Source organism: Buteo buteo, chromosome 6 (assembly GCF_964188355.1).
Source record: "Buteo buteo chromosome 6, bButBut1.hap1.1, whole genome shotgun sequence".
Taxonomy (NCBI): Eukaryota; Metazoa; Chordata; class Aves; order Accipitriformes; family Accipitridae; genus Buteo; species Buteo buteo.
This window is the reverse complement of record NC_134176.1, coordinates 4,750,580-4,776,279: the sequence shown is the minus strand read 5'-3', so window position 1 is coordinate 4,776,279 and position 25,700 is coordinate 4,750,580. Positions and strand designations below refer to the sequence as shown.

Below are 25,700 nucleotides of genomic sequence, written 5' to 3'. Positions count from 1 at the left end.
CAGTAACGGTTTGAGGGCTTTGCTTTGGAATAAAAGATTAATAGACATATTGATTGACTCAAGGGGCTGGGACAAAGGCTGACAGCCGTGTTTATTTTTTAGCATCTGTCTGTGGACTTACTGTGCTTGTGTCTGAGCAAATATTGCGTTAAGGAAGTTTATGAACTAACACATGAAGTGTGGTCGGGTCGTCTCCAGCTCAGCGTGCAGGTCATCTGAACATGCTGCCACCAAAATACGTTAGCAGGAGTTACAACAGCTTAATATTTAGGACTAGACCGGGCTGAAGATGTGTTCAGATGCCTCTGGAAAGCTACTCAGCCTCAGAAATAGGTGTTGGCCATGGCGTGATGCTCGGGGAAAAGCTTCCCTGAATATGGACTCCATAAATCTTGCAGCTCAGAGCAAGACGGTGCGAGCGAGCTGCCCCAGTGCCACGAAAAGCAGATACTGCGGGATGCCGTAAAGGACCGGACCAGGCAAGGGCTCCCGCGCCGGGACTTACGGCAGGGGATGCCGCGGCAAAGCGAGTGACAGAGATGGAGGAGGGACGTGGTCTTCCAGCAAAAGACCAAGGTAAAGTACAGGGCTGTACAGCCCATGCTGACAGACCCACAAATGCTCCTGTTCCAGTGCTGTGCACACCTAATCCTGGAGAATTCAGGAAAAACCCCAGCAGTGTGGCAGCTCGGGCACTGCTGAGTAATTCAGCTGTTGCCTGGGTTTTGGCACCTTCTGCTAATACTTGGGGACCCTGCTGGGCAAGAGGTGGGTCGCTACTTCTGCTAAGAGATAAGTCTGAGTGCAAAAAGGCTCAAAGAAACACAAGTGGGTTTTTGAAAAGCGTCCTTCAAGACCTAACGCATCTTGCGGAGCTCCAGCCACTGTCAATGATTAACGTGCTGCACCCATCAGACCTCCCTGCTTCCAGATCTCGACGTGAGGAACCAGATCCCTTCCGAAGTCATCTCTTCCCACCGCCTCCCCGGTGCACAAAGCCTCCAAACCGCCCGGCATGCAAAAACCACAAGGAAGAACCCTCCCCCTGAACAGTCTCTGGAGAGGTTTAACCTCTTGCAAACTGCAAATTGCAAATACATTCACCGTTCTTCTCACCCTGCCTCCTTGTTAAGCCTTTCCCCGTGCAGCTTGGTCACCCTGAAACAGCTCTCCTCCGCAGCGCAGGGACCCGGCTCTCGGAGAAGCCGAACGTCACACAGTCCCATGGCAGCAGCAGCCGGGGCTTCACAGACAGGGGACAGGACGGGGATGATGTTCAGAGTCGGTGGAGAAGCCGAGACCCTTCTGCTAAATCCCTACGCGGCAGGGCAGGCAGCGCTGCCTGCGAGGATGGACGCCGGAGAGGCGGGGAGCAGGGTGCTACAGCAATAAACCCAGAGCTGCGTTTCATATCGTTGGTGATTTGAAACACCACCTAAAAAAGCACTTATTACAGGAGAGAGAAAAGCCCAGAAGCCTTAAGTGACCATTTTAAAGCTTTCAGCTATTTAATTGTGGCTTTCTGCACGCCGATAAGAGAAGCCAGCGCCCTCGCCGCAAGAAGCCTCTCCTCCCCGAAGCGCTCTCGGCATCCCTTGTGTATAGGGAGATGCCAACCATCTCCTGAACGCCCCAAAGTGAAGGAGGACGTCCAGCCTTGCAGGTGAGATGGTGGCAGTCACCCACGGTGACAGCAAGGCAGGCGCGACAGCCCTCCACGGAGGGAACGGGTGGGCAGAGGAGCTCTTGAACCCCGCTGAGAAGATGCTTTGCTCCTCCTCGCCCAAGGATGGCTCGCAGGCATCAACGGCCGCTTTAAAAGAACAGTTACAGCTGCACTACATCTTCACCCAAAACCAGTGATAAATCTCCAGCCACGGTGCTCCGCGGCATCCCGGAGCGTCCAAGCCTTGGGTTGGGCTTTGCGTCATCCACCGCTCCCATCAAAGCCCGGCAGGGCCTCTGTGGGGAAGGAGCTACCCAACTCTCCTGGAAAACACTGAGGACTGTGCATCTAAACCCCCCGATCACCATCAGCTCCACACCTCTAAGCGCTGCAGATACAAGGGAACGTTTTCAGATACGCCCTGAAGACCGCGGATCCCAGCCCTGCTTCCAAAAACGATGCCTGCGCTTCGGGGCCCCAATCCCATTTCCTCCCAGTAAGTCCCCAGGTCATTTTTGGACTTGCCTCAAGTTCCCCAGCTCACTTTTGGACACGAAGCATCAGCTCCCTGCCTGCTTTAGGAACACTTGAAACATGAACTGCAAATCTACATGGAGCTACATCAAATAAAAAGGGCTCCCTTTGATAGCGTACATTTTTTGCTCTTACAGCTTGGCTGTTTTTCCCTCCTCTCCAGCTGCCAGGTCTTTAAAATCCCACAGGACTAGAGAGAAAAAATATAAAAAGGCAGGCAGGAAATAAAAAAGCAGGTAGGGGAAAGAAAAAAAAAAAAAAAAGGAGTTTTCTATGGCCCAGATGAACCTAGCCCCTCTGCTAACCATGGCAAAGCAATATTTTCTAGCGGGATGGGGGGGACCGTGCTGTGAAGAGCGGCCGTGGGTGGCCGTCCCCAGAGCTTCCCGTGGGTACTTACTGGTGCTTGTGCTAGTGCCGATGGTGTTGATGGTTGTGGGGACGGAGGAGGAGGAGTAGAGGGGTAGATGGCCATTCTCGCACGCCAGGTTTTTGTCCTGCCAGCTGGAAGCGCTGACGCTTATGCCCGAGTCTCGAGAGTTTTGCCATCCGTTGAGTTTGTCGTCGGAGTTCTGTCTTTGGTGATAGTAATGTGTCTGCCCGTAGTCCACCGAATCCGACCGACCTCTGTTCTGGCTGCCGAAGCCACCCGACGTGCGGTCCTCCAGGTGGTTAAGCCACATGGCCAGGGCACTCCTGTCCTCCAAGGAGGTGGCGGGGTGTATCAAGGCGTAGGACAGCAGTTGCCTGCTCTCCTCGATGTGTTGGTTGTGTTCGATCGAGTGGGCCAGGATTTTAGGCAAGAGTTTCATGTATTCGACTTTTGCCTCGATGTTTCCGGGCTTCAGTAAAGGCAGGTGGGTTAACAATAGAGAAATCACTTTATCCTTGGATTCCTGTTGCCATTGGTTAATGATTCCTGTTGAAGGAATAGAAAAAAAGAAAAAGAAGAGAATTGAGAAATCGGCAAACAGAGCTAATAAAGAAATAAATACACCCTGGCAAGGTAAATACGACACGCCAAAGGGATGCCTGCATGAGTGATGCCACTGCGTGAGCATCTCCCAGGCAGGGGGGTCACCGCTCTCTGAAAAGCAAGGTCACGGCAAGGTGTGCCGAACTGGACGCTGAGAGTTACCAGATGCTCCTGAAAATCACTAAAAAAGCCAAATTACACCCACCTTTACAGCCACACAGCTCCACTGCTGTTGTCCTAATGTTAATCAAAGTCACGATTTGGCCCAAATTTTCTGTATCGTTGCAGATTACACAAAAGCACTTGGTGGGTAAACCTAACCTCTTAAAAGCCCTGGCTGGAAAATGGAAAAGGTCAAGATTCAAATGAGCTAACACAGGCAAGAGCCACAGAGGGTGAAGGGAAGAAGCATCCCAGCAGGAGGGCAATAACCAAACCAGGGTGTTGGTCCATCCGCCAGCCTGGTGCGATAAGCTGCCCCAAAGGTATTGAGGGAAGGGCTCAGCTGAAGCAGCCGCAGAACTATTCATTGTTCCTCTGTTAGCTCAGGGCAGATAGGAGAGGTTTTAGAAGACCAGAAAAAAAGCAAACACAGGGTTTGGCTTTAAAAATATGCAAAAGGAAAAGCCAAAGAATTACAAACTGGTCGCTTAACTCGAACTCCTAGAAAACTGATGGAACAAATAATGAAACAACCTCTTTGTAAGCACTTAGAAGATAAGAAGATGATAAGTGACTGCCGACACCAATTTGTCAAGAATAATTTAATTTCCTTCTGCGACAGAGTAACTGGGCTGTGAATAGCTGGAGAAGCAGTCAGCGCCGTATATCTTGATATTCATTAGGTGCTGCCGCACATGGCTTCCTCAGCAGCATACCACAGAAACACGCTCAGGCGAAACTACTCTAATGTGGGCACACAACTCATCAGAAAACCATATGGAGAGAGATGTTACTGGTGATTCACCGTCAGACTGGGAGGATGTGCTGAGCAAGGAGACTTGTCCCGGCCGTGACACTACCCAGTATGTCATCAGTGATACCGGTGATATGATAAATGTATTCAAAGTGCACGTATCACGCTAGGAGAAATGAAAACACGCCAGAAAACTGGATTAGAAGTCAAACAATGTTGAGACCTGGAGAAAAGTCAGAAAAAACCCAGCTGCATCAAGTAGGTGCAAACATCTGCATGCAGGTAGGAACAAATCACTGTGCAGTACCAGGCGGGGAAGAGCCTAGGGTCAGGAAGCATCAGAGGCTGAACATTGGTCAAAATGCCATGCTGCACAAAAAAACTGCACCAGCCAGCCCGTCATCTGTCTGAGAGGTGAAGACCGGTGAGGACAAGCGGCTCTCCACGTCTCCTGGGGACTGTAGGTTTGAATTGCAGCAAAGGTGAATGAGGTTGGCCGTGAAGAAACTACCTCCTACAGGTGATGTGCAGGGAGAGATTGCCTACAGATGTTGGGAAATGTCCATCACTGGAAGTTTTTCTGAACAGCTTATATAAACACCAGCCAAGGATAGCTCAGGATCTACCTAAACCACTCGACTGACGCTTCCCAGCCCCAGGTCAGTCTTTCCTCCAGCATTTACCAAATCCCTCTATGAAGCCTTCAAACTTTCAGTCCCTGTAGCAGGCTGTGCCTAAGGGTGCCAAAACTGAACCATCTGGTGAAAAAGGACTTTACACCCACTGCCCAAAACTTCACCAAATAAGATGCCCTGAGCTCTCATGTTATTAAAAAAAACCCCAAAACTTTACGTTCTCCCTCCCTGTCTGCTGTCTCCTGTCCACACTGGAGCTGCTCTAATCATTGATTATCCCTATACCCTACAGGTGTTTTTGAGCTAGGGTAACCGAACCCACGCCAGTGAAATGAAGATCTGGATATCCACCTGTAGGATCACCCATCGCATTTGCTCTTGTGAAGACCCACGCAGCTAACCCAACCCTCCCACCACCCAAAAGAGGGCTATTACAGTAGGTCCTTCTCCCAGTTAGGACCAAACCCCGCGCATCAGTTCCCCGACACAACTGCAGCGGTGAGCAGCGCTCATCGCTCCGGCTTCGCCTTCCCAGTTTCAAGGCGTGCAACCGTTTTAATAGGAAGCCACTAGATGGCTTGCTGGAAACGCCGACGGCTCTCACTGGAACTTTCTGCAGTGGTATTTACTCGTCTGCAGACCCAGCCCTCTTCCAGAGCCGCTTCCCGACGGCATGCCTGAGCAATCTCGTGCCGAGAGGTGCAAGGGACGTGGCGTGGCACAGCTTGGCTGGAGAAGGAACCGCTTCGTTTGCGGCAGAAGCGAGTTTTTGGTACTGCGGGTGCGCTCCTGTGCCCGTGGAGATGCTGTGAGGTTGTTTTGGTGCTAAAAAATGGGATTTGGAAAAGCAACGCTCAACCTAAGTGAAGCTGTAATAAATACACGAGCGGAGCGGGACTCAAGGTCCACTAGAGCATCTCTGTATTTTCCATATGCAGACGTAACTGGGACAGGCAAAGCTTCCTGTCGTGCTTAATCTGATTTCTTTGTCCCCTCTCTCCGCCCCTCCTCTTGCAGGGGGATGTCATCCATTCCGTTATCACCCCCACATTTTATCATTGCCGTTGGGACGATTTGGCAGCGCTCTCAGGCTGGCCCAGCCAAATCCCAGCCCGGCACCACCTGTGGGGAGAGGCTGTGGGATTTTGCAGCAGCCCAGACGATACACTCTGAAAGCAAAGATTAAAAAAAGGCATGCAATGCACTGCTAAAAGAAGTTGGTGCCACTTGTACATAGGAACTAGGTAGCAAAACACATGCAGAAAAAGCAGAGCCTGGTGCAAACTGGGTGCAGGGGAGGAGGAGGAGGATGGGGAAGGCAGATGGCCATGGCCGGACTCCTCTTCCTCGCACAGGGGCAGGCTGAGTGTGAAGGTCACCACTGGAAAAACAGGATGGTGCCAGAGCCGCTTCTTGGGAAACTTGCCTCAGACCTCCAAGAGATTTGGGGGGGTTTGAAATCACAAGCCCAAAAGATGGAATGTTGATCCAAGAGCCCGTGGCTGGCGAGGGGCTGGGCGTCCTTCCCTGCCCCGGCACGGGCAGGAGCCTCTCTCCTTCTCAGCCAGCAGCAGGATGTGCACAATTAAACAAAAATGGAAAATAATTAGATCCGAAAGAGGTTTGGCTCTCTCCGAGGCAGGGCGGAAGGTCAGGCTTAATCCTATCTGCCAGAAAACAAAGGGATCTGGAGAGGGCGGTGTGGGAGAAGGAAAGTTGGAGCTGCCTCTGGGCAGGGGGAGAGGGGCCGGAGACCCCCCCAAAGCCCCTCTCCACCCTCTCCCCGAACACAGGAGCCTCCACTTCAGCTCCCCATCATTTGGGATGTCTCACCCTTCGTTGCCGGACCAAGCCCCCCCCAGGTCAGCCGCGGTTAGGATGTGGCCCCGTTTTGGGCTCCCACGTCTCAGGGTCCCGGGACACTATGTGCGGTGGTGTGTGGGGTCACAGGCACTAATGACATTACAGCCTCATTAGTTCCCCCGGGTGCTGCTTCAAGGGTGCCTGATGCTTTCGGTCACAAGGCTTTCGCTGCTCTACGGGATGGCAAAACTACTGATATGTGCAGCAGGCAAATCTGAGCATAGAGAAAGCCCCCAAGTTAGAAACTCCACCTTGCTGCTTTGAAACTCCCCCAAATCTCTGTCCTGCCCGTTGCTGTCATTGCACCGACATCTTTTGGCGATAAGCTAAAATAGCAACTGACCGTGAGCACCCTAAGGAGCCAGCTGCCATCCCAGCCCTGTGACCCCTGTACTGGGAATGGATGGGAGCTGCTGGCATCCCCGAAGCAGAAAATTCCAATTTTTATCATGGGACTCTTTTTCTTGGGTGAGAGGCTGAATGAAGGTGGGATGTGAAACTACCTTCTAACGGAGGATTACTTAACCTATACGATTTTGCTGCCATACAGCACAGCTGATGCATGTGCCGAGTGCCTGCGGATAAATATAGCACCAAATATAGCCGGGTCCTGCTTCCAAGGCTGAAACCTGTGCTGTGCTATGAATAGTTCCAACACTACCCCTGAACCTGGGGTTTTCTGGCTTGAGAAAGAGGCGATGTTTGTCAATTTAATAAGTGCTCATCAAATTTCTTTGTCACAAATCTGCTCAATCGCTTCTGGATCCCTGCAAACTGTTAAACCCTTCATGTCTGGTGGGAACCGATCCACCCGCAACACCGCACCGCGTGAAGGACCTTCTTGCCTTTACTTTGAACCTGCCTCCTGACAGACGGCTGGGTTATTTCAACCACTAGCGAGGCACGTGGAGCTCCTGAAGCTGTTCATGATGTATTGGGAACAGTCACAGTTTTCCAAAGGTAAAGCCAGCCTGGATGGACAAAGGCAAGGATACACACAGTCCCTGTGGGTGCCTGCAAAACCCAATGCAGGCGGCACACTGGTGCCTGCATTTAGAAACCCTGAGGTAGCTAACGTCCTGGGTTTTTCTTCTATTTTTGATTTTTGCAAACAGACCTCTGGCCCCTACCTCGAAAACGCCGACCCTGCCCAGAGGGATGGCCAAGAGAATCTGTCAGCACAGGCACATGAACGCATGTGTCTCATCAGGTGAGATGTCTCCAAGGAACAACGACAATGCCGGATACCTCTCGAGTGCTTAAAAAGAGCCCCCAAATCAAACAACCCCAACCAAGATAAACCTTTTCATTTTGAAGGCAGAAATTGGGTTATCCTCCTGTTGTCATATACGACTTAGCACATTTCACAAGTGAAGCAGACAAATATGTTGACTGGGGTTTTTGACGAAGCAGGCGAGATGAATGATGTGTAATTTATGAGCTAGACAACAGCTTATCATGAGTAACAAGGACAACAATTAAAGACTGGAATTGTTTTAAAAGCTGCCCAAGGATTTTCCGGGTGACAGAGAGTACGTTCAAATAGCAGGCTTGGTATCATTGCCCCACAATGGTAAGTCAGTGCATTTAAGGGCTCCAGTTGTCAGTAAATTGCTCTTAAATTACTATTTTATTATGCCCTTGTTTTCAGTTTAACAACTTTTTCCATAAAAAGTTCTCAAAAGCCCATTCAGATGATTTGTCCAAGCAAGAAAGGACTAAGAGTTAGATGTGCACATCTGAAGGGCACCCACCAAAGAGAGCACCTTCACAGCAGGGCTGAATGGACCGACACTCTCAGATGTACTTCGGGAGAAAAAATGGGAGTTTGTACCAAAAATTTAGGCTGGGATCCCTGATCTTGCCAAGTGACATGCTGCAGCATTAGGGATTGGACAGAGAAACTCGGTGCTCCTGGACGGAAACCAAGCCTTCCTAAGGATGGATGACACCAAGGTTTTCAAGTCTTGGATGGCTAACAGCAAACCAGAAATCCAGTCCATGCTTAGGCAGTTTGCAACTGCTTCAAGTGAGCCTGAAATCAGCGGCCCTGGTGCAAGCGATGGCTATTTCTGGGTTTGCAGGAAGGTTTTGCAGGAGGCAGCTCCCAGAAGAGGTTCCCATTGTTTGCCGTTTCCTGGATTACGGATGCAGCACTGGCTCTGGGCGATGGGCTGAGCTACGTGGAGGCACCCCTTTTTCGGCAGAGGCAGAAAAATCAGCGCCCGGACTCCTCCTGCTGCACAAAGACCCAGCAGCACATCGCTATCTGCCAGCTCCTCCACACATGCATGCAAGATGCTCTGCTTCCATCAAAATCACCCAAATGTGCGGTAACCGAGGTCATCGCCAGAGTCAGCCCTGGTATCTAACACCTATTACAGCTGCACGGGTGTCTTCACCAGGGCAAAAGGGGTCAAGAAACCTGAGCCGGCATATGAACGCAGCCCAACAACCTCTGTTTGGCCAAAATGTCATCTCCCAGTGAACGGCCACCAAGAGACAAACCCCAACCCTACATCTACTGGCTATTTGTTCCAATGTCTCCCAAGCACTTCAGCTTGCCTTCATTTCCAATTTAATTTATCAGGTCTAAGCTTGAATTTATGTAGCTTCAGCTTCCAGATAAATTCCAGTCTGAATTAAAGAGTTCCTTGATGTCCTGCACTTTCTCAAGTGAAGGTACTCAGGACTCGGCACTCAAGTAACCTTCCACTCTCGTTTTTGGTAAGCTCAGCAGAAGCTAAATGTCCTGTCTCTTAACAGGTCGTGGCTCTACGCTCACCAATCTTGAGCCCACACCAACACTTCTGATGGCTCTATGACTTCCAGCCCCCATGTGAGTTGGGTCTTATCTGGCTTGGTAAGAAGCATGAGTGGGGTGGAGAGACCATACCCCATCTCACACAGGGTGGTTTGCAGCGAGGTTAAAGCAGAAGAGGAAAAAATGAAGAGATTTCAACCGCAAATCTGAATTTGCAGTGAGCGTATCGACCAAGGGTAGGTTGCTGCCGCTCGCAGCCTTCCTGCAACTGGGTTTACTGGTCTGTGAGATGGTCCAACTCCCCACCAGCTATCACACGAATCTTCCCTCCAGTGATGCTGTGGATGCGAACCTCTGCCCTGGCTCCCGCCGCAGCAGCTCGACGGAAGGTGAACTACAGCGTGTTTCCAGATGAAGGGATTTAAATTATTATTTGCAGTAATTAGCACCTACATGCTGACCCATTCACAATACTTCGTTTGGGTGAATTTGCATCATTCTCTTCCTAAATCAGCCTCACTCAAAAGACCAACATTAAAGAAAACGAAGTGAGAGCCCTGTTGGAAACCCTCTCTGTACCCCATCCAAAGCACATCAATACCCTCGCTGTTAAACCTGGCAGCCTTCTCCCTCCACGAGAGGCCAAATAATAAGAATTTCAGCATGTGCCTTTTCATTATTGCAACCGATGCTAATTAAAGGAAAAAAATCTCAACGATAAAGGTTATTGCAGACCTGCCAATTGCACGAGACAGAGATGCAAGCTGACACTGAAATGCCGGTGAACCTGAATCCCACTCCTCGTCTCACCCAAATCAATGCAAAACCACAGCTAACGCGGCCAAGAAGACACCGGTGATGTCTCTAAGCACGTCTACGGGCCGGGAGGCTGCAGTGCGGTGTGTAAACCCCATCAACCTCCCCCTGCTACACTCAAACGGGTTTGAATTTATGCCTGCGCTAGAGCTGACCTCAGCACGGAGCGGGAGGACCTAATCCCGTATGTCTGAAGGCAACAGGAGCCGTGCCAAACAGCATCAGCGCCTGCTGAATCCGGCACCCGTGGCTTCCTGGCATCTCCCATGTCTCCGTGCTGCAGCGGGAGGGAGAGGCCAGCTCTGCAACCTGGGGACCGCTTCTTCCCAGGTCCCTGAAACCACTCGTCCCAGGGGATAATGCAGGATTTGGCAGAGGAAAAGCAAAGAAAACCTCTCAGCTGGCTTTTTGCTTTCGCTCCCTCCCGTGCAGGTCTAACAGCCCGACGCGGAGAGAAGTTTGGGAAGTAGTGGCCAAGCTCTTTCCCTGTAACAAGCCTTGGCTAGGAGCTGGGAGAAGCCAAAAGTTCTGCAAACAAGCCCCAGACACCACCAGGAGGGCTTGGGGACTGATATTTGTGGTAACTGGGGTTCTGCACTTTCCCTCCTGGAGCACCCACCCCAACAGCTATGAACCTCTAGCCCAAGGTGGCCGCACGGCTCAGCGCAACCCCAGCATCTTTGGTCTATAATGAGATATAAAAAGGCAATTACTGAATTTCCCCTTTCCCTAGCTGGTCAGCTTCTGCGCAGATTTAACTGTAGACGACCTCTTTGAAGGACAGAAGGAAGTTTTGTTCATCAGCACCCATGAGGAGAGGACACAGAGATGGCAATCTGCGCCTTGTGTCACGCAAGGCACGTGCGCGATCTCCCTTCTCCAGCACCCACGACCCACCTCGCACACCGGCTCCGTGACGGTGCCAAGGAGCACCGGCGCCCGACGGAAAATTTGCCGGTGATGAGCTGCAACCTATCGGTTCACATGGTGCTGGCTCTCCTCCGTGTTTCCAGCAGCTACATCCCATTCTAAGAGACTAAAAACACATTAAGTACTTCCCTAATGTTTCTTTTCCACCCGAGCGGTTGCTGCGGAGAAACTCTGAGCAGGAGGGAAGGTGAACAGACCAGCGTGGATGCAGGGAAGGGATGCCAGAAAAATGGAGCAATAGGCACAGCATGTCCTGCAAAAGGAGGTGGCCGGGGAAGTCCCTGCTGCAGGCAAGACTGGTTCCTTGGAAAAACAAAGGCAAGAGTCATACACCCATCAAAAGCAAAGTGTTTCTCATTATACTATAGGATTCAGCACTGACAGGAGCACAGAGGATTTCCCAAAGGAGCATCTTCTCCATCTTTAATGACCGAGATTAAGAAGCTCCACGTAGATTAACTATGCAATACCCCTTTGACTTGTTAAAGGTAACGGTGTGAATTTAACCACTGAATACAATTCTGTCCAAAAGACACAACCGTCTTGCAACTGCCCCCAGCATCCCCCCCACGTGCAATGGGCAAGTTCTTCAACACCCACTAACAAGGCAGCATGGATGGGTTTGCCCGCACATCTGGGTTGCAAGAGGCACGTTGGCCATCGTTGGCCTTATTTTCTGTGCTTCTTTAATAAAAGGTGCGTCCCTGCGGGGCCGTGCTCTGAAACAAAGGTAGCCTGATGCAGAGGTGAGGTGGACATGGATGAGCACCGGGGAACTGGCTGCTGCATCTTGAATGCACTTTGCTGTTGAAGAACAGCCAATTTCTTGCAACTCTTCTTGGGAAGCCAGGCTAAGGAGCAGGTGATGACGATATGACATGTGGCTTCTGGGGAAAAAAAAAAAAACCCAAACAAAAAAACTCCCCAAAACCCCTGTGGGGGATAAGACATGAGCCCTTACTTGACTCCTTGCCCTTTTAAAGGCAGTTCTCCTTGGGCAGCAAGTTCAGCTGTTTATTACTAGCAGGTCCCTGCTCCGTCCAAAGCAACGGTAGCCCCGTCAAGTGTCCGTTTTGTAGCATCAGTCCCTTCCTTGTGTGGCAGAAAATGGCTGGAAAGGATGTCTCCAGGCCGAGCATCTCAAGCTGGGACTGCACTTCTTGATGTCACAGCAGGAACAGGGCTAGCAAGAGTTGGGAATTTCGGCACTGAAGCCAGCCTCAAAGACAACCCTCGATCAGATCTCCTCATCCCATCACCCCAAATAGGCTGATGAAACCCTGCCAGCAGATAGAGCAGCAAGGCAGAGAGCTCAGCGCTCTCCATCCAAGTTGTAAACTCAAAAGGGAGCAAAATGCCCATTATTTTGGTCAGAAGCAGAACAAACTGGGAGGTCCCTCAACAAAACATCCCTTAATTCATGCTGAGAGCCGCAAGGATGGAACAGCCCGGCTCTACTGTGCTGCAGAGTGAGTAGAAAGAAAAAAAGATTTTCACATTTTTGACACTATTTTCCCCCTCTACCTCGCGAGCTTGCCAGAGCTCCAGTTATTAAGAGGCTGTTTGTACAAACCCAGAAGCAATATATTTTTAGCACTGGAGAATCGCATGGCACGATCATTAAGCATGCTTCTGCAGACAGCAACAAGAGCAGGGATTTTTCCTTCTCTAAATTGGCTGCAGCCACTATGGTTTTCAGCCCAAAGCAGACTTTCAGGAAATTCAGAAGGAGCGGGAGTCTTTTTCCATGACATATTTAATACCAAGCTGAAGTACACTCAATTTTCATACTGTGCATCTGATGGGCGTTTTTATGGATTTGTTTTCTAGGCTGGATCTGTTGCACACTTTTTCTACGGAGCGTAATACCATATATTATCACAACACTCCCTAGCAACATGACTTTTAATTTAGTGCAGAGCTTTGGAACATTGAGAGCATCTCACTGACTCAGAGCAAAGATGATACGCTGGGAAACCTTATCAAAAGCCCCACAGGTGCCAAGGGAACCTATACTGTACGTATGACAGCATTTGAGCTCCTCAACGCGATGTGGCTGGCATTGGCATGGAGAACACCTTGGGGAAGATGGATTTGTTTCACTGATTTCACAAGCCACGGTCCAGCCGGCATGGTCTCGTGGACTGATGACTACATCGATGACAGCGGTGCCAACGGGTGTGAAACAAGAGTGAAAATCCCACAAACGTGGGAAAAACGTGGGAAATGGTTCAGCATCAGAAATAAGAGCTCAGAGCCAGATGCGGCATCAGCAAGGATGAGGTTCCATCTCCTTGCTTCTCACCCAAAGGCCAGGAGGAAGACAGATGCTTGGTAGACAAACCAACCAACCTCCTACGAAGCTGTCCTGAAGAGCAAAGCCAGCCTGACACCCAACGAGGACTCACAGCACTGGTTTCTCTTTACTTGCTGGAGCACACAAGCTCCTGGGCATCAGGGGCATCGTGCTCCCAAGACTCAGATGGGGAGGATGGTCTTTTTTGAAACTGCCGGAAAATAGTGCCTGGGTCGCACCTGACAGCAGAGAGCGTGCAGAACTGCATAAGCACCATCAACGGTGTGGACACCATCAGGTGAGTGGTTTCTCCACCTCTACCCACCGGTGCAGGAGAGCAGCAGAAAGCAGGAGCACCATCCATACGGGGTGGGTGGAAGAAAGCTATCGCAGTAGAAATGACACCAAAAGGCTGTCCGGTTTGGACAGTGGAGCGGAGCGGAGGGGAATCCATCAGCCCTCCTGCATGCATCGAGGAGACAGAAATATCACAGCAGCCGTGCCAGGTCTGATGGACAAAGATATCCCGATGAGATCCTGGGTCAAGTGGCTTTTGTCGGCTGCCATGCAATGTTAGCTGAGCTTAGCCGGCCCGCAGAGGCAGCTTGGCCCACGGCAACGGGATGGGTCAACGAGGATTAAAAGTGTAATTAAACAGGGGGCTGCAGATGGCTTCCAGAAGTCCCATCGCTTCTTGGAGCTCGTGAGCTGAGCAATGGCAAAACGCTGCTGGTTTTGCTGCTTCTGGGACACGGGGGCACAGGTGGGAAATGCCTGCTTTCACTTACGTTGGGGTTATATTGCTCATATGCCGCTGCACACCCTCAAATCCAGATTTTTAGTGGAATTTCCTAGGACGCAGGAAGCCAGAGAAATAAAACAAGGGATTTCTGTATCTCTTCTTTGAGCCTAATCCACAAAAACGTCCAAATCTTCCTGGCTTTAAGCAAGGAGACTACAGGCACAACCACAGGCACAGAGAAAATACTCCCCTGACTTCTTAATTTCAATTGCAAAAAGCCTTTTAGCAAAAGCTCAACTGAAATGCAGATAAGTTTCTTCAAAGGCTAAAAAAAAAAAATAAAAATAATTATCTGAGTGTCATAACTGTGTTGCCTAACATGGATAAAGGATTTAGAAGGGGGAAAAAAATACTAAAAATAAGTTATGAAGGGTATGTAAGGTATTGATATACAGCACATGGTTTAAACTGTTAATCATTGAACAGATTCCAGTATAAAAATAAAGAGACTGAAGCTGCACATAATGGAGGAGTTGCTCTATTTATAAACTTCTCTGTGCAAAGGGCAGGCGAGGGCTGGGACTAGCAGGCAGCGGAGGCAAGAGGGCCCATGCTACGGAGCCTATATTTTGAAGGAAAATAAACAGATTTTTTTTTAATTATTTTTTTTTTAAGCGTTGTCAACAAAATCAAACCGAGTTGTCCAAGAGCCTGTGTGCCCCAGCCATGTGAGCAGCATTTACAGCTCCTGCATGTGACAGCTCTCCCAATTTAGCCAGTAACTGACTCCCTCTGACCTGTAATAACACCGCTCCCAAATTAGAGCCCTCAATTTGACTTGGCTTCGGTCCTTCCCTCCCAGCGACATAAAGCATCCTTTTTCCCCCCCCTCCCCGAACATTCATAATCCTATCCTTTTGCACTGCCAACTCAAACTCACATTTAGCCTTTTCCTATTTTTTGGGGGGGGGGGTTGTGGAGGGACAGGGCTTGGACGCAGCGAGGGGTAGGGAAAGAGCCCGGTGGAAAAACACCAAGAGACAAAAACAACAACAAAATCAGACAAAAATTCCAAGTTGGTGACATTCAGCTGGAAAAGCTCAATGACTCACATGCAAATAAAATCTGCCTAAATTCACTGCTGCATGACGCAGGCCACTGGCTTCAACATAAAAAGGCCAGGATGAAATCATCCACAATTAAATCGGAGCTTGGAAGGCTGCAAAAGCAGCCGCATCAGCGCGGTTCCCTCGGCTTAATAGGAAACACAAAGGAAGGAAGTTCAGCGGAGTGAGAACATCCCCCTTTTCCCCTCCTTTCCACCGACACCTCGCGCCATCAGTCATCCCCAACCGTCGGCGCGGCTCCTCCGGCATCACACGTCGGCGCTCAGCTCCGGCAAGCTGCTCGCTAGCAGGCGGCTGCCAGCTTTTAATGGGCTTTCCTGGAATACTAGCTCAAAAGTAAAATAAAAATAAATGTGGCTACGTAGGAAGGCAAAGCCCCACCAGCCAGCGACTTCTTCCAGAGATTTCTGCCCTGTCCTTTGCAGAACGGTACAATATATTGTATAATTAACATTTACAAACCCTGGACCAAATCCAGTCCCTCCCCAAATCCCCCATATACGCGAGGAGGGGGAGAGAGGCATCTTGGTTCTCAGGTTTTCTCTTGCATCGCAACAGCGCTTTCAAGCCTCGTGAGTTTTCGGATACTTTCTGAAGCCACGCCATAGAAACGCACTTGCAGAGACCCGCGGCGCAGGGTTGCGGCAGGGAATGGGGTGCAAGGGGGTTCCCCTCACGCCAGCACGTGCACCGACCTCCACCTCCCCACCCCTCCAACGTTGTGCCATGAACCAGGTCATCGGCCTCCTCCAGGCTAAAAATAACACTGGGACGGCGGGGGGGGGAATAAAGGAAAAAAGGTCATTTTAACCTAGATTGGGCTGCTGATGGGATTCACAGCACGGCTCTACAAAAGGTTTTTGGTGCTCCGGCTGACGAAGGGAAAACAAGCCTTTAAACAAGCGTTGGTCCCTCTGTACCCCGAAACGCCGCTCCGGGTCCAGCTGGCGAGCATCCGTCCGGGATGCAGGAGGACAATGCCCCAAGCAGCCGGAGCGGCCGCAAGCAGCAGCTCATTGCACCTAATTTCAGCTAGGATAACGCCAATTGTCCACAGAAATTAGGTGATCGGCTGCACCTTTATTGAGAAACCAAGCGCTTAAACCTTTACGGGCTTTCCCCTCGCCAGGGCTGGCGTGCCAATCCCTGGGATTAACCACGGTGCCACCGCAAGGTCCCAGCCCAAGCCGAAGGCGCTCGCTCATTCCGGCGTGCAGCGGCTGCAGAAGCAGAGGGTGTTAACGGGTCCATAAAAGGTAACTGGGAGACACGAGCCTCCCTCCATTTGCTCCGGAGGAATCCGCACCTCCCCGGAAAAAAAAAAAAAAAAATTAATATATAGAGGTCTGCAAGCGGGGAAAGGTTGAAACCGCCTGTAGGAGGACATCCGACAGAGCCCGGGCCATCTGGTCACCCACCCTGCGCCGTGACGCTGCCCTCCCTTCGCCACCAGACGCTAATTCCTTTCATCCTGCCTGGCCCTCCGCTGGTGTAATTTTAGGTCTGTGAATAGGACCATCTGCCTTTGAGATGCTCGTTTATTTTTGGCTAAGCCCTCCTTTTCACCACTCCCTTCTTAAAGGCAGTCCAAATCGGGCACCGTTGGAAACGGTGTTTCTTGTCTGGTCCTTTAATCACCCAGCATTAATGAGCTATCTAGAGCATGCTCTGTAACGCTGCCACTCATAAAATCGGGGGGTGTCATTATCTTCAAAGCGTTTTGCAAACACTTTTTCGTTCCTCCCCGCGTTACCACCGCAAAGTAGTAATTATTCACTTCTCTCTGAATATGGTGGGCTTGGTCCAGCATCCTGGAGCTCGGCCAAGACGTGCTCAGCAAAATTTAACACGGTCAAAGTAAAGATAAAACAAACTGGTTCCTATCTTTGGATGCTAGGGACTGCTACCGTTGCTTCCTGTCCCACAGCAGACATGGAAATGTTAAAAATAAAAATAAATGCTGGAACCGCGCTGGCCGATAATGTAATTTCCACGTATTAAGAGGAAACGCGATGTCTGGAGGAAAAGGAGTTTTAAGGAAGTTTTGCTTTTATACACATCTAAGTGCTATGAATGAAAGTCACCGTCACGATCTGCTGCTCCTCTTAGCAAAACGCTGCATAAAAATGCTGCAAAACCCCCTCGTGCTTGAGCTGCCTCCGCTCCTGCCGGGCACCACCGAGCCCCTGCAGAATGAGGAGCTGGAAGGAGAAGGTTGTGCGCAATGTCACCTCCATGGCTGCTGGCACCGGTGTTTCAAAACTCGGCATCTTCAACCCGGAGCAGTTGAATGCAACCCTCGACAACGCTTGTCCCTGGAGCAGACAGGAGCCAGGAGAGGAGAACCTCCTCGGTGGCCCCAGGTTGGCTTCTTCAGGTGGGTCTGAGCGTGCAACAACGCGTTCCTGGTTGGGGTGGCTGTACGGACCCCCCTCCCGGGCGCAGGACAAGCCCCGAGATCACAGCAAGGCCACGGGGGATCCCCACCGTGCGAGGGGCTCAGCCCACACCTCTTGGGATGAACGTTGGATCCTCCTCCACGTCCTAGCCACAGGCATCCAGGACCGCTCAGGAGGACCATGGGCACTGCGGGCTAACGGGCTGAATCTGTGCGCATCTGCCAGCCACAAAATTATTATTTTCCCTTCTTTGTTAAGATTTTCACAAGTGTCTGGGACAGCTCCTGTCCCCCCAGGTAACCCCTTCCATGACAAGTTGGCTTCTTGCACAAACCCAGGTTGTGCAAAGCTTGTGCAGCTCTCCCAAGACTTTTTTTTTTAAAAGATGAGAAAGGTTGTGGTTCGGTCAGAGGTTTGGCCCAGTTCTCAGCTCTTTTATGAACCTCAGGAGCTACTTGGACATGGAGTCTATTGCTGGAAATCAGCGTTAGACAACACAGAACATCTGTACAGGGGAGCCCCTCTTGCTGCATGCACCCCACACACTGAAAGAGCAAGAGCCTGTTAACCTGCCAAGCTCCTCACAGGGAAAGCATACCCAGGACTTAAAAAAAGAAAATTTCTGTGCAATGCTTGAGGTGTAAAAATCAAGCCCTGGCTTTGGCTGGCCACAACTCTCTGCCCTGCGGGAGCCTGGGGAAACACCTGGCTGCTCATCACTTCAAAATCTCTGCAGCAAATAAAAGAAAAAACAATTTAATTGATCTGATCAGATCTCAGATTTGACAAGATTTCCTCCCTGAGTAAAAATTGACATATTTTGCTTTGGCTTTAAATTACGATGAACAGAAAACTACAATAGCTTGGGTGCAAAGTGAGGATGAGCGGACACCCCCCACACCCTGCATGCTCCGGGTGCAGAAGCCCCAGGAGGAATTAGGCAACGCAGACATCCATCCCTTCCCCTTTCTGCTATTCACATCACCCAGTGCAAAGCACTTGACCAAAGCCAGCGATGAGTCACCGTAAGGAGGAGACTTTCTAATTTCACCCACTTCGATCCTGCCCTGAAGTGCCAACGTCAAAGAGGAGGGAGGGGAGAGATGCGGGCTGAGTCAGGGAGGATGGGAAAAATCTGTGCATCTTTCACAGAGACATTCAAAGCAAAGTGAAACTCCTCTTTTTTTTTTACAAACCAAAATAAAAAAGTGGATTGAAGAGCTGACTCTCACCAGTTAACAGCTTGTACCAGAGCAGTGGTACCAGCGCTCAACTGACTCCCTGTATCTTTGCCAGCTGTAACAAGCACTCACAAGGCAGAAACACCAGCTTAAAATGCACCTTTCACTGGGGAATTCACCGCATTTCAGTGCTGCCCGCGGCTGGCACGTACAGGCAGCCGGCTTGTCTTTCCTTTACAACCAGCTTCACATTTTGCTTCTCATGTACCCACGAATTGCTGCAGGACCTCAAAACAAAGAGCGACATTGTTCCTTCAGAATAAAACTGCTGTTCACCCAATTTTTATTTATATTTCACGAAAACATCCCAGGAGCTGCAAGGCTTTGTTGGGGGGCAGGGGGAGAGTGAAACGATCTGGCAGTGCCGCAGTCACAGCTATTTCACCAGGAAGGTTTCCGTGATGCTTTTTCCACAGCGAACACAACATGACGCAGGTCAATATAGACATTTAACTTAAAGAACAAAGAACGCCGGTCCTTGCAATTACACGTTCCTGCTGCTCGGCCAGTTGGTTTGGCCATGCACAGTGCTGCAGGCACTGGTTCCTCTCCCATAACTGCTGCTGCCCATGAAAGTCCCCAAAATTACGTTGAGGAGCCCCAAAAACTCGTAGGGCCCCATTTTGCCACTTTTTATATACTAACGGGTGTTGGGGATGTTTGGCAGGAGCTGATGTAGCTCCAACAGCTAATGGTGGTCCAAGCGTTGGTGTTATCAACGGCCACCAGCATTAGGGCAGATACCAAAGGAGAGAAAGTGAAGATCACCCTTAAACACCTAGGGAAATATTGCAAGGCTCCGGTGGGACAGCATTTTCTGTTTGATTGTAAAATCTCCATTTAACACTTTGAGCCTTAAGACTGACATAGAAAAACAACTGCTCTCCCAGCTCCGAGCAATGATGATTTCGACATTTCTTAGTGCCTGAAACCTGAAAAGCTTTTATCAGTTCAAACAAGTTTTCAGTCAAACCAAAATCCTTCCTCCCCCTTCCCCTGCCTGGCTAAAAAGTCCATTTTCAACTACCAAAAAATCACAAGAAGGATTTGAGATTTCATTTTCTTGACCAAGTTCCGTAATATCTGGGAAGAAATTTCCCACAAAAATGGAAAACAAGTATTTTTGTGGAGGGAGAGGAACAGATTTTCCTGCAGATTTCCCTTCCGTGCATCTTGTTGTTTTCCTTCGAAGAGCAGCAACGCGTTGCAATAACCCGCACGGAAAGATTCAACCTACACTACTCAGAAGTGACGAACACAAGAAGCGACGGGATTTCTGGAAGCCGCTGACCCCTCTCTTACCCTCCAGGCTATTGATTACAGTCGATCAGCAACCGCGCTCCTCAAGTGGCTCCAAGATGATCTACAGCGACACCACGGTAAATGTGCAGAAATCTAGTAAATTAGGAAAGCTACACAACACTGTCTGGGATTTTGCAGTGGGTAAATCCTGCCTCACCACTCCTGGCAGTCACTCTAAGTTGTCCCTGTGATGCCTCAAGCCCTAATCGCATCCCTGCAAACAGCGTGCAGAAGTGAGCGGAGAGAAAAGCGTACTGCTGGATCCTCAGAAATGGTGCTAGAAGCTTTTCTTGGCTAGAAGCAAAGTTGGAAAAACACAGTAAGACGATGAGCAACCAAAAATACAGATGCAATCGGTGGGAGTAGTAGCTTATATGCTGCAGGGTACCATGGGGAACGTCAAGGTGCCACAACTTGGTTCAAAGCTGTGCCAGGGGAGGTTTAGACTGGACATTAGGAAGCATTTCTTTACTGAGAGGGTGGTCAAACACCAGAATGGGCTTCCTAAGGAGGTGGTCAATGTCCCAAGCTTGCCAGTGTTGAAGAGGCATTCGGACAATGCCCTTAATAACATGCTTTAACTTTTGGTCAGCCCTGAAGTGGTCAGGCAGTAGGACTGGATGATCGTTGTAGGTCCCTTCCAGCTGAAATATTCTCCTTCTCTTCTCTTCTCTTCTCTTCTCTTCTCTTCTCTTCTCTTCTCTTCTCTTCTCTTCTCTTCTCTTCTCTTCTCTCATCTCTTCTTTCCTCATGCAATCCCATGCAGCTGGGCTCTGCTGCAGGCAAATCTACCCTGCAGAAAGACCTGATTGCCGAATACCTCCAGCAATCCTGACTCTGGCTAGAGAGATGCAGACTGTACCCACCCGGCATGGAAGAGCCAGAGAAAGGCTCTGCTGTGTTGCGATATGGCGATAGCATCGTCCCGCTCAGCGCTGTTTCTGCAACCTCCATCTCAGGGGGAGATCTGGTCCACACCCTGGTTCCCCACAGGGAGAGCGAAGCTCCCCATCTCAGAGGGATTCCTACAACTACTCAGGTCCTCCAGGTCTCCAACTCTTCTTGTGTGGTGTGAAGGGAAACTTCAGGATGGGGTTTATACAACTCTGAGTTATCATGTGTCTCCTCCTGGTATTAGGAGGAGACGGCGCTGCTTAGCTACTGTAAACCCAGTACAATATTTCATGTAGAGGGCTGTTTTTGCAGTCAGTAGCCTTTCACTAAAGCCTGTGGAGAACTCTCTTCCACCAGCTACCTCAGGTTCGCTCCTTGAGGAGAAATGTCTTAAGTAGAGGGGAATTGGAGGCTGCAGCTCTCCCGCATGCTGGCAATCCCATAAAGAAAAGCACTCACACAAGTAATGCTTGCAAAGCCTCTGCTCCTCTTCTGGGCTTTATGAACAGCAACACAGCAAGAGACTTGTTAAGGGCAGAAAATTGGACACCAGGAACAAATTCCCTGACCTGCCACTTTCCACGGTCCCTTTGCTGCTGTGGAATAGGCACATACAGTCACCGGACAACAAACTGCAGTTCTCAACGTGAAGCAGCATGACAAGAAAAGCTGCAAAATAAACAGTGAGAAGTTTTATATGGAAACGCAGCAGGAGGGAATGTTATTCCCAGAGATGCTTCTCCATCAGACGCTGACAATCGGTTCAGAGCATGAAACTGCACCAGCGACAGCAGAACCAGCCCGCAGCAGCACAGGGAGGAGGTGGGGAAGGTGGTGAGAAGCCCTGGTTCCCCAGTCCCACCAAATACCACAGCGGGGGAAAACTGGTAAACAGTTTTTGGGGAGAGATGAGAGATGCAATCAATTTCTGGCTTGACAAAGCAACCAATGCGAGGCCACGCTCAGCTTTCAGACCTTATAATGGCCACCACTATTTGCAGAAGAAAGTTATTTCGGGGTGAAACCTGATCGGCTCTCGGGGCTGCCGGCGCTACCTGCTGCTCCTCTCCTGCACCCGCCGTGTCGCACGGTGCCTGCCCACGTCACCGACGCCAACCCGGCCGGGATCAGGCTGCTGAACGCGAGACAGAATAGAATGGAACGGAACAGAATGGAATGCAGTGATTTATTTTCTCCTAGGATCCCAGAGGACTTTCACCCCCTGCGTGACTTCCCCTCTGCCGTGCCGAGAGCCCGGCGCGAGCAGCGAGGACTCCCGCTCGCAGGAGTTGACGCGAACGGACTGATCTCGCTGCTTCGTTAGTGTTCGGTGAACTACTTGCAAAAGCTGCGGAGCTGCAAGGCTGGAGCTTGCCAGCATCTCCTTCATCTTCAGCCCGGCCTTTCCTCTCTTTCAAGTACTTTGACAGGAGTTTAAAGCTTCCTGCGCCTTTGAGTGGTGGCACAGGCGACGTGGCAGGAGACCTTGTCAATGGAAGATGAGTGGCAAAGTCAGAGCTCTTCAAGCCCTGCTGTGCTCCTCGACATCGAGGTTGCCGTTTCTGTGTCACAATGGTTTTCCACTACACCAAACAAATGCAGAATTGGGTTAAAAAACCACTCCCCCATCCTCAGCCGGCCCATTCACCGGTGCAAGTAACAGCCCTACCAGGCGGTGGAGAATCATCTCCCTGTGACTCAGATCTGCCTCTGGGTAGGCGATGTCCAGGATGACCCCTGCATCGCTGGTCGTGGCATCACCCACCGCTGGTATTTCACAGGGTTCTGTGTTGCTGGTGGGATTGGGAACCAGCCCCTCTGCTAGGTTAACGTGGGTGCCCATTAGCCAAAACTGCTCCTGCTGCAACTCACCCCTTCTAGCCGGAGACCTAAAACCGCCCACCCACCCGCCGGAGGAGAGCAACTGCCAATGTGGCAAGGTTTGGGCTTTGAGAGAGAAAAATAACATTCAAATGCTGGGGGGGGGGGGAAAGCAACCCGACTTCTGAGAACATTTCTACCATTTTCCTTTGTTCGAGGCATTTCCTGGGTAAACCCATAAAATCAGAGGTACCCAAAAGCCCCATCAGCTGCTGCGTCCTGTGCAAAGCTTGCATTAAATGGCTTTTTCTAGCCCCGCTCTTGGAATGCAAAGTCAGTTTCTCCAGCCTGACTAAACAGCTTCACCGCACTGAAATGCAACCACTTCCAGCTCTCCCGGCATCGGGGATTACTGGGTTACAGATACGTGGCCTTCCCATCCGAAACCAGTTTCCTGGATACTTGCACCACGGCCTCCAAATTCTGTTGTGGTCTGGACTGCACGGGCTGCTGGTTTTAATATTTTTGGATGCTGAAAACAAGACAAGCTCACTGCAAGTCCCAGCGATTTTCTTTAACCCCCCCTTTTTTTTTTTTTGGAAGGTGCATTTTCCATGATGCTGCAGAAGAGACGCAAGCCGCGGTGTGGGAAGACACAAAGACGGCTCTGGGGCGCAGCTGGGTCCTTCCATCGTCTGACCTCTCGGCACACTATTTCTAACGGACTGATGGGGTTGCCTGAAAATACAGTTGTTTCTAATCTCTATTCATGTAAAGACCAAGTGAAGTTACTTTTCATTATGTAAATACATCTATTATGAATATAATTTATGGCTTGGCGTTATTCAGTAAGATTAATGAAGCATGCTTGCTTCTAAAAATAAAACGTCTTTCCAAATACTTCCTAAACACATATTGCTTGTTCAGAGTTTCTGCATTCTTCATCTGTAACATTAGGGCAGTCTTGTAATGGCTTTCCCTTAGCAGCGGCCTCCACAGTGGGCTGCTCCAGGCTGGGACAAGGAGACCTGGACCCACCTTCTTCTCCTGAACAGGACAGTTTAATTCCTCTGGGATTCTCCAGACAAATGAGGCTGGGATGCCTCTACGCCATTTCTCCCCAGAAGCTTCCTAACCTTTCACAGCAGGAGGTTACCTTCCAGCCTCCTTCTGAAGGATTTTTCTGGGCAAAGCCATGAGGGAGGTCAAGCTGACGCTGGTGATGACAAACACGTCCAACAGATGCAATTCAGCTTTGCGACCCGGCCGTCCACTGGGTCGCAACACCGCAGGCTGGCTCCTGGTCCTCTTCTGACCATGGATCGATGCAACCCAGAAATGAATGATTTGTACCTTCCAGTGCAAAAAACCGCTCCGCCTCACATATTGAAGACCCACTATAGCTCTTGAGATCCAAGTGCCATGGGTGCCGGGCTCTCCTTGGGAGCTCTCGGTCCTGTGGCACCTTCTTTACTACAGTCTGACACTGGGGACTCTCCAGGTATCGTGCTGGGCAAGTTTCCCCAAACTTCTACGAGAAGCCGAGGCTGCTGGCGTAAGTAGCAGCATCTGATCAGTCAATGCATGACTTTGAGTAAGGACATGTTTGTCATTTCTTCCCGGCCTATTTCACAAGCTTTGTGGCTACTGTTATGCCCCGGGCACCTTCACAGCACATGGGGTGAGGCCTGAAAGGAACAACAACAACAAAAGCTCTCTGGCAACGTGATGGCAGCCATTGACACAGATGAAAGCTGTGGGCACCAACGCCCGTGAAACTTCAACACCAACAGGCAAGAAGACCTCACCCAAGAAGAGGGTTGTTGGCAAGAAGAGCCAACAACAGGAAAGTCAACCTTGCTGCAGACTTGAAGCAGAGCCCCAGTGCTGCAGACTCCTGAAAAATGTTGCTCTTCTGATAGTGCTGTGCCCCATGAGACAACGTGGGGAGACGGGACCCATTGGATAGACTATTACTTTAGGAACGTCCAAGCCAAGCCCACCAGGTAGTCAGTGTTACCCTTTCAGTGCAGAACACGTGGTCCCCAACCTTGGTCACAGCCCTGCAGAGCACTGGAGATGTGGACCTGGGCAACGCCGTCTTGCGTTGCCCAAAACCAGACTCTGGCGCAATGCTGGCCGCACGCATCACACCAAGAGAAACCTGTCACCAACCTCACTCCGTCTCAGAGAATCACTTCTCCTGCACGTTCAGAGCTGAAGAAAACCCTCGGTGCTGGCAGAGGAACACACAGGGAAGAAGGCAGCAAACACCTCCATCACTGTATGAATTCACATAAATCCTCAGCAACCAGCATTCAGAAACCTGCTTTTGATCTCAGGTTATGCCTGTAGCATCTCTTTGATGAAACCTGTCTTTCATAAACAAAATCTAGCCCAGAGGACGAAGAGGGTAATCAAACATCTCAGCTTGCTATTGAACTTGCCAAAATAAACAGCACGTTCACAGTATCAAACCCAAACTTTGCTCATCCTCCCTCGCTATCACCACCTCAGCCATCTGAATGCTGGTGTCCTCCTGCAAAGTGTGTCACGCCATCTTCATCATGCTCACTGCATTACTGTAGCAAACCAAAATCTTTCTTTTGGCCAAGACCCCCCTTGCTAAGCGTGTTATCACACAAGATAGAAAGATAACTCCAGCCCCAAAGATGTACACTTCATGGAAGAGCTCTTCATGACTGTGAGGAGCAGCACCGGAAAACATCATCTCTGTTCACCAGCACCTACGGTAGTGAAATTCACGACTCCCACAGA

The 25,700-nt window shown here is 50.3% G+C and overlaps 1 protein-coding gene across 4 annotated transcripts in view; it reads right to left on the bottom strand.

Moving 5' to 3' along the window:
* SAMD4A (sterile alpha motif domain containing 4A) overlaps positions 1–25,700 on the bottom strand; it is a 107,013-nt gene that overhangs the window by 41,041 nt on the left and 40,272 nt on the right. For all 4 annotated transcript variants that reach the window (XM_075029499.1, XM_075029501.1, XM_075029500.1 and 1 more), the window contains exon 3: positions 2,601–3,119. In XM_075029499.1, coding sequence (XP_074885600.1) covers positions 2,601–3,119 — 519 coding nt within the window. The remainder of the gene's footprint in view (positions 1–2,600; positions 3,120–25,700) is intronic.